The sequence below is a fragment of the Vipera ursinii genome (assembly GCF_947247035.1).
Source record: "Vipera ursinii genome assembly, chromosome: 1".
Taxonomy (NCBI): Eukaryota; Metazoa; Chordata; class Lepidosauria; order Squamata; family Viperidae; genus Vipera; species Vipera ursinii.
Genome location: NC_139512.1, coordinates 131,106,247 through 131,122,960, shown reverse-complemented (window position 1 = coordinate 131,122,960; position 16,714 = coordinate 131,106,247). Strand labels below are relative to the sequence as shown.

General features: G+C 39.3%; 1 protein-coding gene across 1 annotated transcript in view; it reads right to left on the bottom strand.

The window, feature by feature from the left end:
* The window catches only part of LOC310642831 (TGF-beta receptor type-2-like), a gene marked incomplete at its 5' end in the record, with an annotated part of 72,429 nt that overhangs the window by 17,917 nt on the left and 37,798 nt on the right, over positions 1–16,714 (bottom strand). Inside the window, 3 exons of the mRNA XM_083366770.1 lie at positions 4,670–4,872; positions 8,601–8,751; positions 9,027–9,162. Coding sequence (XP_083222896.1) covers positions 4,670–4,872; positions 8,601–8,751; positions 9,027–9,162 — 490 coding nt within the window. The remainder of the gene's footprint in view (positions 1–4,669; positions 4,873–8,600; positions 8,752–9,026; positions 9,163–16,714) is intronic.

Genomic DNA, 16,714 nt, shown 5'->3' with positions numbered 1-16,714 from the left:
TTCGGTAATGGACTTACCTGATGGCTATGACAACATCTCTGAAATGGTGACATTCAATGGAAAGCAGAACCTTTTTTTTCTTTTTGAGCAGATTCCAGGGCTGCAGTGTGCAAAGCTGAAGTAATGCCTCCTGGCTACATCACCCTTGGGAACTCTTTAAACAAGTTCCAGCCGCAAATGCAAAGTCATCAGTTTATAGCAGTGATTGTTGCATGAGCCTAAAAAAGTTTCAGGCACACTGCTTTCTTTGAAAACAAATGAAAGAAAGAAAGACGTTGCCTTGTATTTCTTTGTGGTTTCAAAGGTCTCTGACAGAATTTTTTTTCCCCCTGCATGATATATAGGTTGGTTTGTGACAAGGAATGAGGGCATCAATATGTTTCAGTAGGTATCATATCTTATAAACCTAGAAATCAATCCGGTATAAAGGTCACATTCCGGTGGAGGTCCTGGGCTATTTTAAAGCCCTTTCTGCTATCAAGGATAAAACATTACATTAATTCTGTAAAGCCATCTGTTGTTTGATACCTGAAACATGCAAAAATGCATCATTGATTAGGATTGTTGCACTGTTCATTTGCTCTCTGTGACTTCCTGCAGCCAGGTATAGCAACCAGGATAACCTTTTGCTCAGTTTTGTAATAAATAATATGAAGTGTGAATGGGGAAGCCCAGAACTCACAAAACCCAGAAGTTATGAAGGGTGCAAGCTCCTTGTTTTATGTCACAGAGTCTGAATGAGAGAGAAAGAGTGAGATTCCAATGCTCTGTGATTGTTAAGAGTTGACATCAACTTGATGGCACATAATTGAATGGATTTTCTGCATTATTTTTCTTTAAGTAGCCATTAAAAACAACTGGAACAACTGCCTGCAGAACAGCAACAGCAGAATGCCAAACTCCTGTGCATGTCCCTAACTTTACTTTTACATCTTAAGTTTTGATAGCTTTCTTTTGAATAGTTTTGTGCAAAGAAAATGCAGCCACCTAACATTTCATCTGTCTTTTTATGCTAACTCTTCCAATTAAACGAAAACTGGGCTTTAACTGCTCTGGTGAAATTTGACCATTTTGTCAGAACTCGATCTGGGAGATTCCTAGATTCCCCTCTTGCTTTATAAATCATCCCCAGTTCATCTGCAACACCTGATCCCTGGGAAGTGGGGTCACTGTATCTCATGACCAAATGCTGGATGAATTATGACAAAGTAGAAGAGGCATTGCCAGACTGCTTCCATGGGAAGTCCCCATCCTGAGCAACCTCCGTTGTTCTTCCTTCTCTCAGATCTTCTGAGTGAACTGCTGACACGCTGTAAGGGACAGGGCAGCTCTGGCTGAAGTTGGAGAACTCTCTTGCTACCCTAAGAGATCTGTCAACATACTCTGTAAGTAAACTGGGAGGGGGGATAAATATGATTCTTTCCCCATCATGTCACCAGAATGCCAACCACTATTCACTGCAAGTGACAGGAAGGGAAGGGGCACACCTGCTCAGCTAAGGGCCAATGAGAGCTGAACAGATCCCACCCCCTGCCGCATCTTCAGCTCAGTAGTTGCTGAAGTGGCATGTATTACATAAATAGTAGGGTTTGTGTGGGTAAAGATGGCAAACAGTACCTCAGTTTTGGTTTAGAAAAATGTCATGGTAGCAAGGAGGGAGAGGAAGGCTGTGTGATGCAGAAGTGTCCTTCAAGAATAGCTAGCCAAGCATCCTGAAGCCAAAGCTAGAAGACTGTATAGATATGCCAATATGTGAGGACTTCTGGTTTGTGTCGCAGCAGAACGGGACACAGGAAGGCAGGGCTCTGCCTTCTGCGCCCGATTTTGCCCTGCTGGGAGCCCTAAAAAGGGCCTAAAGTCGCCCCAAAGAGGCGATGAAGAGGAGGGGTGCCTTGTTGATCACAGAGAGATGGAGGTCTTTCTGTTCAATCCAAGGAAAGCCCTCCAAACTGGCAGGGGAAAGACTGGCTACATTCCTGTGGCCGGCCATTAGTTGCTGACAACTGAAGAAGACAAAAGCTCCAATTAATATGTTGTAAACACCATTTTTGGAACTGGATGAGAATATTAATCCTTTCTTTACTATTTTACAACTGAATTTCCTGAGAAAGGCTCCCAAAAAGCTAAAAAATCTCCAAATGTGAATAGAAGCAGTGTTTTAATTTTATGGGGGAAACATGCAATACTGAAGTGGAAGTAACATAAAGCTATAGCTTTGATAAATTTGAGAACTGAGATAAGATTATCTCTTTGGAAAAAAAACATTGAGGCAAAATATAAGAAATCAATTGTTTTAAGAGTGGAAAATTAACTTTGAATGACATCTAATGGTGGATTTGTGTATAGCACTATAACTTGCTTCCTGGCTGCTTAGTGACTCCTAGCTTGGGAGAACAGCTTGAAATAAAGGAAAATATTTTGGCATACTTATCACCCTGACCTTCTTGGATTATAAATACCTACTGAGCTCGGACTTTTAACTTCAAGAGCTAGTGGGAGAGAAAGAAAAATTTGATCTTGGACGACCGCTGGCTGGGAGAGAGTTTTGAGCTGTTTTCAGGGAGGTTGAACATTTTGAACACTTCAAACATTGTGGATTACAACCTTGCCTGACTGACAATTTTGGGGTACTTATAGGATCACTATAAAATACTGCTTTCAGGACTGAACCTATACTTTGGAACCTATTGGATTATAAAGGATACATATAAAGACCAGAAAATTAGAGGAAACGTTGATCTACTCTTACTGAGACTGGTGATACTAGAAGATCTCCAGGAATGATGCCTCAAGAAAAAACAAATACCTTTCAGAAGGAAATATATTCTGTGCTACAAATAATTCACCAATTGTTGAATATAAAGAGGACATAAAAAGAAATCATAATGAGACTAAAAACAATTTAGACAATATAAATGAGCAAATCTCCAAATTAAATCTACAACTAGAAAGTTCCCAGATAACGACTACAAAGTATGAACAAACAAACCAGAAACTAGAAGATGAAACAGAGGAAATGGATTTAGTGATGGAAGAGATAAAAGAAGGTCTGCAAAACATATCTGATGACAAGGAAGAGCTGTTAGGGGAAATGTAAACAAGGAAGAGCTGTTAGGGGAAATGTCACAACTTGGGAGACAGGGAATGAAAAGAGAAATGGCGGAAGAAAGGAATTGGGAGTTGTTTAACGAATATAAATGGGTGGAATTACACCCCCCCCCAAAAAAAAAACCCCACCTAAATTCTCTTCCTCATGCCAAGCAATTTTTAGAAAAATGGAAAGAAAATTCCTGGGTGATCTAATTGCCCTGGCTTGGAAAGCTACTTGGCAAAGAAAGAATGTGAGAGTTAGATTTAAAAAACAGAAGATTTGATCTTTTAGAGAGGGCATTATATGTTTAAATACTTGTTTAAATAAGATTTTGAAAATGGATGCCCTTAGATATAATTAGACTTTTATAATGAAAGACATGATTTAGAACTAAGATAGCATTTTTTTCCTCTTTTTTGATATGGGAAATATGAAGATAAGAGGAAGATTGATATGAATAAAACTTTTAGCTACATAACTGTAATTAATACTGAGAAAATCATAACTGACAAAGATATTTCAAATACTGATAGGAAATCAAACCTTAACAAGAGCACAAAAAACAGGATATTAATTTATGAATTGACATTATTGATTAATGAATTGATATTATTATTTGTATGATATTAGTAAAATATTATGAAGCTGCTTGTCTTTAACTGTATACATTAACAATACCAAAAATTTTAACTGTGTAATGAGGGGAAAATGGAAAAAATATGGAGAAGAAAGGAGGATCAAGGAAAAAATACTGGATTGTGTAGTATTGAACAGATTTATATTGAAGAAGTTAATGTTAAATATCTGAACCCAGACAACATATTGTTTACTAAGTACTAAAGACTGTAATTCTTAAACATTAACAAAACTTTTATATATAAAAAGATGTGCCAATATGTTTTGCCAAAGAGAGGATTCGAACCCAGTAACCATCAGCTTGTAGAGCTGTTTGCCAGGGTAGATTTCAGCCTCATTCAGAAAGTACAAAGTTTGCTTGAAACTTTACTGCCACTTTCTTGGTTGAAAATGTGCAGACTTCCAACTAAACCAGCAGGGATTGGGAAAAATATCTGATTCCCACAAGTTGTTTCTTCCCAGGCTGGTATTTTATTGTTTTTATACTAGTGCCTGACAGGCAAATGTTTGGTGGAATGCTTGAGGAACTGGGGACAGTATGCTGCCTCTATTTTTAAACTGTAACAGGAAACAGATCAGATTTCTTGTAGAACTATTTTCTGATCAGGTTAAGGCAGAGAGCTACAGATGTGGATCTGCAAAGGGTCTAAGAGGAGTGAATTCTTTGGAGTCAGAGGATCACTCCATCACAACCCATATTGACATAAACACTCCTTCTTGTAGCATTAGGATAAAACCTGAGGCCTTCTGAGGAAAATTATCCTCCTTTATAAAGTAACTGGGGGAAAGGGAGATATTTTTTGAAAACACCCCAATTTCCCTGGAGACCATATCCAGCCTCCCACAAATTATCCTGTGTGACAGAGGAACAAGTGAGAACTCAGGAATATCTGAATGTTCAAATATTCCGTATGGGTGTCAGTCACCACTAAGTAGACTAACCATTGGTATGATTTTCAAAGATAAGCTTGTCATTGCATTCCTGCTCTTTCACACAACCACAGATGTAAAAAACGCCATCCTCATTCTGCTGCTGGGCCATGATGCACTGTGATGTGTTATACTTCGATATCATGACATTTTCCACTGGCAGTTGTGGGTTGTGGCAGAAAGTGTTCACTTTTATACTGGCATTGACTTGTTTCCTGAAATGACAAGAAAGATATAGATATTAATGGTCTAATATTAATGTTATCTGATATTTGATATTTTGCATTCCATTTTTGTCTTTCATTTTTTTAGAGTAGAAGACCTAGTTCACACCTCACACTAAACTACATTTTTCTTAATCATGGTTTGTTAAATAAAACTTAATTGACTGAGATTACCACAGGTTAAATTGTAACTCAAACATATAATATTATGGTTTAGGATGAGGAATATCCCACTCCAAACTTACTGAATTTTTCATTGTTTAAATAAACTTCCAGCCAAAGAATTGATAATTACATGGGGCTACATGGGGCTGCCCTTGAAGAGTGCTCGGAGGCTCCAACTGGTGCAGAATGCAGCCGCGCGAGTTGTGGGGGTGTCCCGACACTCCCATGTAACACCTCTACTCCGCGAGCTGCATTGGCTTCCAGTTGTCCTCCGGGTAAGATTCAAGGTGCTGGTTATGACCTATAAAGCCCTAAATGGCATGGGTCCGGGTTACTTACGGGAGCACCTGCGGCTGGCATCAACTTCCCTTTGTCCAGTGCACTCCCACAGAGAGGGCCTCCTTAGGGTGCCGTCAGTCAAAGAGTGTTGACTGGTGGCCCCCAGGGGGAGGGCGTTCTCTGTGGGCGCGCCAGACCTGTGGAACCGTTTACCGGTGGAGCTCCGGATGGCTCCCGACCTTCGCTCCTTCCGACGTGACCTAAAAACATATTTATTTGAACAAGCCGGCCTGGTCTGATGGGTTTAGGGGTATTTTAATGTTATTGTATTAATTGTATTGAATTGGGCTGTAATATTTAATATTTTTTTAATTTTTGTATGTTGTATTTTATTGTATTGCCCTGTACACCGCCCTGAGTCCTTCGGGAGAAGGGCAGTATAGAAATTAAATTATTATTATTATTATTATTATTATTATTATTATTATTATTATTATTATTATTATTATTATTATTATTATTATTATTACAATGCTAATAGGTGGTCACATTGTAAATATTATCACAGATTTCTCTCACTTTCTTTGATAGGAAGGCAGACAGGCACACAGATTTTATCTGTGATGATTGAGGGTAAAAAAGTTGAGGTTCAATGTTAATGCTTCCTTCTACTGCAACAGAGGAAGTTGTAAGTCAATGCCTTTTCTTTTCTTTTTCCCTTCTCCGCCTCACTTTTTTCTGCTTTTTCCTCCCCACTGTGTCCTCCTTGGGCTACTGCGTGGCCCTTGCTCATCGCCTTAGCTCTGTCTCTCATGTTCATCCTGCCCCTGTTCCTTCCTGCCTTCAAGCTGTCTCAATCCTGAAAGGCCCTGGCCTGCCTCAGCCTGCTCCTCCCCAAATTCCTCTGAAGCCAATGATGCCTCCCCCTCTATCTCTGTTGGCTCCAGTTCCAGCTCATCTTCCTCAGCAGATTTACGCTCCGACGGGGGCATGACACCCTTCAATGTAGTCATGATGCAAAACAAGCTGGGCATTTTGGGTTCCTAAAGACTTTGCATTTGGTTTGGTGGCAGTTTTGGTGGCCAGGCATGAAAAAAGACATTGAAAGTTATGTACAAAGCTTTGCTACCAGTACAGCTATGAAAAAATGCCGTACCAGCTATGAAAAAATGCCGTAGTAAACCTCTTGTTTGCAACCTCTTGTTGCAACCAGTGGTGGATCCTTCCCATCCCTGGGAGGAGATAGCCATGGACTTTATTGTGGAGTTACCCAAAAGCAGGGGAAACACAGTAATCTGGACTGTCATTGACCTTTTTTTGAAGCAAGCTCATTTCATCACTTGCTCGGGATTTCCGTCTGCCCAAAAGCTAGCCAGATTATTTTTAAAACAAATCTATTGAGCACCATAAAGGATTGTATCAGACAAAGGGGGGCCTCAAAACACTCCTTTTCCACCTGGCTGACCTGGACTGACAGGGATTTTAATTATGTTTTTAATTTTTAACTCTAATTTTTAATTTATTTTAATTTTAATTTATTGTACAGAGGCCTTTAATTTTAATTTTATCTTAACTTCTGTATTTATTATATGTTATTGTTGTTAGCCGCCCTGAGTCCTTTGGGAGATAGGGCGGCATATAAGTCCCAATAATAAAATAAATAAATAAATAAATAAATTTACTGCAAAATTCTGGAGGGAGTTTGTAAAACTGATTGGGTTTACCCAGGGACTTTCATCTGCTTTTCATCTGGCTGAATGTATGAACGCAATGGTGGAGCAATACCTCAGATGCTATGTTAACTACCAACAGACTAATTGGGTGGAATTCCCACCTTTTGCTGAAGTAGCATACAACAATACTGTGCACAGTAGTACTCGACTCACTCCCTTCAAAATAGCCACTGGTTGGGAGTTTGTCCCTATGCCTGAATACCGCCAAGAAGCTCCCACCTCACAGACCCTAGGTCAGTAGTTCACCTCTTTGCAAACTGTTTGGGCAAATGTAAAAGAACAAGCCGATAAGAAGTGATCTTCCCAGAAGATCATGTGGGGGAGAAGGTTTACCTCTCTGCTAAATATCTAAGGCTGAAATTACCTAGCAAGAAATTGGGACCTACATTTCTCAGTCCTTTTCCTATAGTCAGGATTATAAATCCTGTCACAGTTCAGTTGAAAATCCCACGGCTATTAGGAAAAGTTCACCCTGTTTTCCATTGCAGTTTGCTAAAGCCAGTCACAGAATCATCCTTGCAGCCAGTTCCCAAGAAAGTGCCTGATCCCACTCTAGTGGAGGGAGAAGCACACTATAAAATAAAATGCATCCTTGACACTAGATTGTACTGTATAAGGGAAAATTACAATATTTAGTTCAGTGGAAAGGTTACCCCTTGTCAGAAGCTACTTGGGTGAAAAGCAAACAGATTAATACAAAGGTCTTATGACCAACATCCTCAAAAACCCAGGGGGAATTCCTAACTTGTATTTTTGTTTTCTCTATAGGACTTGCTTTCTTCTTGGGGGGGGTGTGTGTGTGTCCAACTTTCAACTCTACAATGAACCTGGCTGAAGCCATCTTGCTTGTTCTAGGTTGCCACAAGAAAAGGAGGAGGTGCAGAGGATATCTGCTAATCTAAATATTTTACTGTCTCATGGGGAAAAAGCTCATTTCTGTCAGGTGGGGGGCATGAGCATTTGGTTAGAAAGCCTGCCAAACTATTCTATTGGGGAATGTAGCTGATTGCATAACACTGGGGTGGGAAGCTAAACTTTGTAATAGTGTATCACTTTGGAGGGAATTTCAGACTTGGATTCACTTTTGACCGTGCTGATACTATGTAGCCAATAAACATGCTCTTTGAGGAAACCTCTAGCCTCAAAATTCTGATTTATTTGGTCTCATTTGTCAGAACCATGATATTTGGCCATGCAAGGCAAGGGCTGGGTGGGGGGATGTGAGGCCGGTCAAGTCTGGGAGGGTGGCATGGTGATGTCAGGCCAGACAAGGTGGGGGCTGGGCAGGGGGAGGTGATGCCCAGCAAGGCAGGGGCCGGGTCAGCATGTTGAGGGTCAGGCGGGAGGACGTGAGGCCCAGCAAGCCGGATGCCTTTCAAAATGTTGTCCTTTTGTTGCCCTGTTACTGAACTGCCCCATTTCTGCAAATGTGTTATTAAGTCAAATAACAGAGAAAAAATTGGGCTACATAGGAATGTACATGACAGACTATTATTTTAGGCTATTGTTGTTCTTGGGAGGTTTTTTTTAATGTTTGCTTACCATAGAGAAACACAGATTTCTTCTGGCTTTTCACAATAGGAGCTAAAATCACAGTTGCTGTAGCACACCTGATTTTCACAAATGGGATATGTATTGTCACACCACTTGCAGACATTGCTATTCATATTCCTTCCTGCTCGGCTGGTGCATGCTGTGAATATAAAATTGAACAAAAAGTTTCAGCATCAGTATGAAAACTTTTCTGAGCCTGACTTGATCGGCAAGGCATGCTTTTCAACCCTATCTTCCATTGACTGTGAATGGTTAAAGAAGGGCCAAAGGTGATGCCCTACAGGAGAAGTACGAGCAGGTTGGAGCTTCTTGGGAGAAGTTGATTGGAATGGCGATCTTAAGTCTAGTAGAAACCTAATTCTTCCCTAAAACCCAAAAAATGTCAAGAAAGACCAGAAATATTTAGCCCAATACCCCCTAGTGCAAGGGGCTGGGCTCCAAAGGATTGAGTGCACCAAGAGTGCTTTTGAACTACATCTAATTCATACTGTTCACAATTCTTATACTGCGTGCTGAAGATCCTATGTTTCTGTTCACCCAAACAGGGCTTCTGGGAGAAACACAATTTTGCATGACACACTGAACTATAAACTATCTGTATGAGCTTGTACAACATGCTAGAAGATTAAGCAGGCTGTCAACTTACATTCCTTGTATAATATACACAGTGAGCAAAGCACTCAGATGAGGTAGCCATGCACAGTAGTATGGACAAACCATCTCTTTGAATCAATCAGTCCAACTGATTATACATTAGCTGCATTCAGATATTGTATTAAACCATGATTTATCTAATAATGATTTATATACAAACTCATTTGACTAGATTTGCATTACATGCTAAATCATAAATACAGTTTTTAGGTGTTATGGCTGGTTTTACGTAACACAATTAAACAAATCACTCTTAAGTTCAGAACAATACATTAATTTAGTCACATATATCTAAATACAGGAGGAGGCTGTATTTTGGCTGTGGAAATACATATTTAATTTATTGAAATAGGTTGAGGGAACATTGCAATTCAACATCAATGAAAAGCACCAATTACTACCTGAAGGCAACACCTAACAAGATCTTTAGGCTTTGTTCACAGTACATCCTTAACCCAAATTGGGAGTAACCCAGACTGGACTTTGCCCACACAATCACAACCCACATCTTGACTTCTTGACACACAGACACACACTCCATTTTGGCAATGGAGCACCTTGTGGCCCCACATCTTTATTTTGGTTTCTTCACATCTGAGAGGTGACTGGGTTTCTGGAGTCACACAACACAGCATGATTCATTTCCCCAATAGATGCAGAAACCAGTATAAAATGCTGGATCTGATAATGACCATAGTACGTGTGTTGCATCAGATTCCAAGATTCAGACCTTTGAAGGCGACAAAGTCAGAATTCCAAACCTTAACAGCTAAGGATGATGTAACCCCAGTATTGCATCATGGCATTAAAAGGAAGAAATATAGTATGAAAAGTTCAAGATTGAATTCAAGGGCTCTATAAACTAATGTTAAGTTTTATATGCAGGCTGCCTCTGTCTAGAAATCTGATATAACCAGTGGTATTAACTGCCTATTCAAATATTGTAAGCTAAATCTCAATCAAGGCTTGACATGTATATTTGTACACCTGCTGAAATAAAAATGTCGTTTGTCTTCAGTGACATCTGTTCAATGGAAAATTGAAGTCAGGTCTATGTTACAATTTCATATTTACTTTCTTTAGTTTGGTAACCAGTTAGGTTTGATTTCAGTTTCTATAATCCTCAGCCAGTATATGTTAACAGAGTATGATGGACATTCACGTTCAATATTTCCGAACAGCACCATGTTGGAGGAGGTTGCTGTGTATGACATGCCAAGTGATTTCACATTCTTGTCACCTTTGGAAACAACCTGTTTTGTTTCGTTTTTTTAAACATAGGCAAAAAGTAGAGAGTGTCAAGCAAAAATGAAGATATGGCTGGACCACATTTGGCAGATCCCACAGGAAGGCCTTCTTTCACACAAATGTCTGTCGTTAATGATCCCACTCCATTCTGGCAGATTTCCCAGATCTGGGAAAGATCAAAAGAATGGAATGACAAACTAAAGCAACAGAGTTATGTCAAAGATCAAAACAGAGCATACGAGGAGATGGGCTAAGCTTCTCAATTTTTTTATATAAACACTCGGGTTTTCTTGACAGATGAAAAATGTAATTTTTAAACAGCTTTCAGACTGTGACATTAAATCTTCTAATTTTGCCTTTTTCCCCCAGCTAGGAATATTTTCAGTCATATGTGTGGACAATAGATATGGTAGAGAGGCATGAGCAAAGCAAGTAAGCAAAACAAGCTCCAGTTTCTGCTCTCTCTCCCCGTCTCTGCTGAAATTAAATATTCAGGTATTTAATATATTATTTTTAGTACTTCATTCTCTCCCTCCCTCTCCCCCCCTCTCATCATAGAATTAAAGAACTGAAAGGGGACATTTAGGGCATCAAGCCCAATGGCTGCTCAGGGCAGGGAGCTTTTCCAGACAGACAGCTCTTTAATCTCCCTCAGAAAACACCCAGACAGGAACTTTTGAGTGACTCATGCCTCACTGAAGATGTCTCTACAAAAAAAAGAAAGAAAGAAAGACCAGTGAGTAGACTTGTCCGTTGAGGCTCTCTAGAGAAGGAAAGAATGGGAGATCACCAGGAGTCATCTGAATGGCAGATCCTTATGAGGAGATCATAAAAAAGCAGTCTCCCAAGGGTTTGAGCACCAGAAACTGAGGGAGATGACATCTTTGCTCTCGGCAACAGTGGAGCTTATGGTAAGGACACTAAGTCAGCCAAACTCACTTTTAATCACATTTGGAAATGTTCCATTTAAGCACATTATGAATATTAGAGACCTTCTAATCGGCAACCTTAAATCTGACACCTGTTGAGTTTTACCTTATTTTTGGAATTTAAGGGATTTTAAACAGAGTCTTAAGAATTTCAAATAATATACAAATGGCAAAAAAGAAAAGAAAAAGCTTTTTTTTTACTGAAGAAAGTTTCAAATGGACTGGGAGACCAGGAAGATTTGGAATATTGATTATTTTTGTGTAAGATTTGAAAAACAACTATATAATTAAATAATATACTCAAGGGAAATAACTGGAATTGAACTAAAGTGATGTTAAGAACTAAGGCTGGAAGGTTGCAAATAGACACTAGAGGGAACTAAAGGATCAGGCAGAAAAGAGTTAAAATAATTAAGCTGTTTATAACTTTTAACTAGTCCTTAAAAATCCTTCAAAAAATTGAGTAAGATTTTAATAACTATTTCTCAGAAATGATACAGATTTCAGTGATTAAACTTTTAGAGGATGAGAAAAAAAATAAAAACAATTCTTACTTGACACAACATGAGATAATTTGAAGACATGGAAGATAACAAAATTGAGATTACCAAAATAGGAATAAGAAAGACAAATCAAGAAAAGGATCAGGACATGGAACAGCTGCAATAAGAAATCCTAGAAGATGGCTCTTTATGGGATTTACAAAACAGGCTGGTGAAAGCTTTTTTCAAGACTTCTTTTGACTGCCAAAAGTTGCTGAAAGATCAAATCCTGTGGTGCTGTTTAAACTATTTAAAGGTGACATGGTGACCAAAATTGGCTGCAGTATTCCAGGTGTGGTCTTACTAGGGTTTTATAAAGCGGTAGTTGATTCTATGCCTCTGTTTATACACCCCAGGATTGTATTGCCTTTTTTGGCTGCTGCTGCACATTGCCGCCTCATGGTTAAGTGATCGTCCACTAGAACTCCACGGTCCCTCTCACAGTTACTGTTTTTAGGCCAGGTCTTGCCCTATCTGTACTTGTACCTTTGATTTTTCCTGCCTAAATGTAAAACTTTGCTTTTCTCCACATTGAAACTCATTTTGTTGGATAAGGACCATTGTTCAAGTTTGTCAAGATCTTTTTGAATCCTGTGTTTGTCTTCTGGAGTGTTGGCTACTCCTGCCAGTTTGCTGTCATCTGCAAATTTGATGAGTTCTCCTTCAATTCTCTCATCTAAGTCATTGATGAAGATATTGAACAGTACTGGGCCTAAGACAGAACCTTGTGGTAGCCCGCTGCTTACTTCTCTCCATATGAATGTAGTGCCGTTGAGAACTGCTCTTTGAGTACGGTTTGCCAGCTAGCTACAGATCCATGTGGTGGTGATATTATCTATTCCAGCTTTTTCTAGCTTACCAAGGGGTAGGTTGTGGTCTACTTTATCAAATGCCTTACTGAAGTCTAAGTGTACTATGTCCACAGTATTTTGATGGTCTATTAGTTTAGTCACTTTGTTGAAGAATGCAATAAGATTGGTTTGGCATGATCTGTTTTTAACAAACCTGTGCTGGCTACTAGTTATAATTTTGTTTGCTTCTAGTTGTTCGCAAATCTGTTTTTTGATTATCTTTTCTAGGATCTTCCCAGGTATTGATGTTAAACTGATTGATCTGTAGTTTCCTGGGTCCGTTTCTTTCTCTCCTTTCTTGAAGATGGGAATTACATCAGCCCTTTTCCAATCCTCAGGTACTTCCCCGGTGCTCCAGGATTTTTGAAAGGTCGGATAGGTGTTCCCTTACCATTTTCTTGCTTATTTTAATTTTTGTTTCTAATTTGTCTTTTGCAGTGGTTTTTTGGTATGTTGGGCTATAGTTTCTTTTTGTGGGAAGACTGATGAAAAATATGAGTTAAGCAGCTCTGATTTCTCCCTGTGCCTGTAATTTCCTTACCATTTTCTCTCTTTAGTGGACATACAGTTTCCTTGACATTTTTCTTGTTGTTAATATGTTGGAAGAAGCTTCTTTATTATCCATGATTTCTGTAGCAAGTCTTTGTTAGTTCTGAGCCTTTGCTTTCTTGACTTTATCTTTGCATGTTCTGGCTGTGCTGATAATCAGCCTTAGTTATGTGCCCCTTTCCATTTTTTGTATTTTTCTCTTTCAGATGTCAGAGAGATCTTTGTGGAGCCATTCTGGTTTTTTCTTGAATTTCTTGTTTTTCTTTTTCAGTGGTATTGTGCTGGTCTGGGCTTTTATAATCACACTTTTCAGAGTTTCCCATGCTTCTTGGGTTGTTTTCCCCTTTAGGATTTTCATCCATGGGATCTTTCCTAGGTTCTCTTTGAGTTTGTTAAAGTCAGCTCTTTTGAAGTTCAAGACACTGGTTGGATTGTTTTCTATTGCTAGTGTTTGCATTATATTAAATTCCAGTATGACACAGTCACTTTCACCCAAGGTTCCGGCAACTTCAACTCCCTCTATCACAGACATGTCAAACACAAGGCCCGGGGGCCGGATGCGGCCCGCGAAGTGTTTTCATGTGGCCCGCGAAGCCATCCTGGAAACAGTAATGGCCCCCACTGCCTTGGCCCTGGCCCAGAGACCCTCCTCCTGCCAGAGACCCTCAGATCTGTCCCACTCCTGCCCAGGCCCCCATAGGCACCCTTGATGCAAACGATGTAGAGTTGGCCACGCCCATCCAGTAGGCCATACACACTTTAGCCATGCCCACCCAGTAGGCCACGTCCTCCCAGGCCACACCCACCCAGCCCCCTGAGGGCAACTGCAATGCTGATGCGGCCCTCAATGAAATTGAGTTTGACACCCCTGCTCTATCACTTCTTCTCTATTAGTTAGAATTAAATCCAGTATGGTTTTACATCTAGTTCCCTCCTCCACCTTTTGGATGACAAAGTTGTTGACTAGGTTGGTTAGGAATCTGTTTGATCTCCTACTCGTTGCAGAGTTTGTCTCCCAGTTGATATCTGGATAGTTGAAGTCTCCCATTACTACTGTGGTATGCTTCCTACATACATTTGTTAACTGGTTGGCAAAGAGTTCATCTATTTCTTCTGATTGGTTGGGTGGCCTATAATATACACCTATGGTAATGTCACTTTTCCCCCCTCTTTTATATTGACCCATATACATTCTGGAGATATTTTCTCTTGGATCAGATGCATTTCTGTAGATATGTAGTGTTCTTTTACATATAGTGCATTATGTGTGAACCAAACCATTGTAGCTTAGTGCTGAAGAGTTTTATCCTTATTGTCACTTTCCTAGACTACTGCAGTGAACTGTACATGGGACCACCTCTGAAGTAACTTGGAAACTATAATTGGTCCAGATTTAACAGCCAGGCCGCTGACAAATAGAACACATTATTGAAAAAAAAGTCTATATTTCTTCCAGTAGGATTCCAGGCCAAATTCAAATTCATTACCTATAAAATCATTATCTACATTCAACAAAATGCAGCATTAAGCTGCATCAGAAGCCCCTTTACTCATAAAGAGTCTGTTGTTGTGAGGTCATCTAGAGAGGGTTTGTTTAGAGTTCCTTTCTCTAAAGAGGTGAAGGAAACACAGGTCAGACTGTTCCCAGAGTCTTCCTCACATTCTGAAAAGCATGGACAATGCTTTTTTTCCCAGTGGACCATCAGCCACTAATCCAATGATGGCTGGGTAGCTATTCAAGGTTGTTTTGATTGAGTGGAGGGGGAATTATGATTTGAAACATTTTAATTTTAGGTTTATTTTGAAAACCACCCACCACCTATATAAATGAGCAATGTAATTTTTTTAAAATAAATAATAAAATGTGTTCAACAATTGAAAACTTCTGTGTTAGCATTATGCTTGGATTGGACAAAAGTTTGGACAACTGCTCAACATGAGGTTCAAGATAACACTGGATTTGACAGTCCTCTGATTCGCTAACTTTCCACCACTTGCTACTGAACCTTGGGAGGTTAACAAAAATATTTCCTGCTTACAGAACAACTGGAATAAGAGAGAGTTTAGAGACTTAAAGTCTTGAATGGTAATATATGGAGGTAGTTACGTCTCTCTCTTTCAAGTCAATGAGGTCCTGCCAAGGGGGATCCTTTCAGAAGCTGCAAAGAAAACCTAGTCCCTGGTTCTGATTATCAGAGTCATGGTGTTCTTCCAAACAATATCCATTATTTTCCATTATTTGACTCCTTACTGTTTTGAGAAGCCCTCTGTTCTGGCATGACACCAGCAGTGAGTCTCCCGCCCCACTTCCTGGTGCCTAAGAGTTATATTTTGCATGACAAAAGAGCCAATGTTTGAAACAAATTGGTGAATTGGTGAATTCACGTGAGTGCGCGCGCGTGTCACTTTACAGGAAAGCTGATTTGTAGTATTGTTAAATCCTTATGTCTTCAATTTATTCTTGGAGAGCGTATTGTATTTAATTAGCTTAGACCCAATTCCAAGTTTTCCTTTTCCACTTTTTAAAAAGTTTTTATTTTGATGTGTTGCATTTGCCTCAGCAACATCTGGAAGCTTTTTGAAAAAGCTTGTTGGTACTTTAACTGCTTGTGCAGCTTTATTACATTATCTGCGTATTAGCAGTGAAAGAATTCATCTGGGTTTAATTAGGACTAAGTTGAATGATGTGGCAGTTAAACTAAGTTAATGGTTCAAGGACATAACGTTCTAATAGTAGGTTTAGCAACTTTCTTATTCTATTTTTTTCATTAATTACTAACATATGTTCCATCACACACAAAAAAATTGCCTTCAAAAAAGAGTGGAATCGCACCATTGCAGTAACCTTCCACTGAAAGTCTTTGAAAGAATTGGGAATTTATTGGAAGATAAGGTTTTTAAAAAGCTTTCCTCAAGTCAATTCCTGGTGACAACATGAACATGTTTATTCATCAGCTTGTATACTGCCTCAATCACAGAGTATTTATATCCACATAGCTTCCTTGGCAACAATGCAGAAATTGTTTGCCAATGCCATTTTCCAGATTTTTTTTCTTTAAACTTTCCCATCTAGTCTTCAACCTTGGGATTTTCTGGTAGTCTCCTATCCAACCAGTAACCAAGTCTGAACTGCTTTAGCACTTTCAAGATTACTCTTGAAAATTTTTGGATATAATATAGAATTAGAGAAATGGCAAAATCTTTGGGATAGAAACTATAAATTGGCAATGGCAACTTCATAAAAAAACTTATATAAAATTTTTTATGGATGGAATTTACCACCCGTTAGCAAAAGACACCCCCTAAAAAGAAGATCTGGTGCCTCTTTT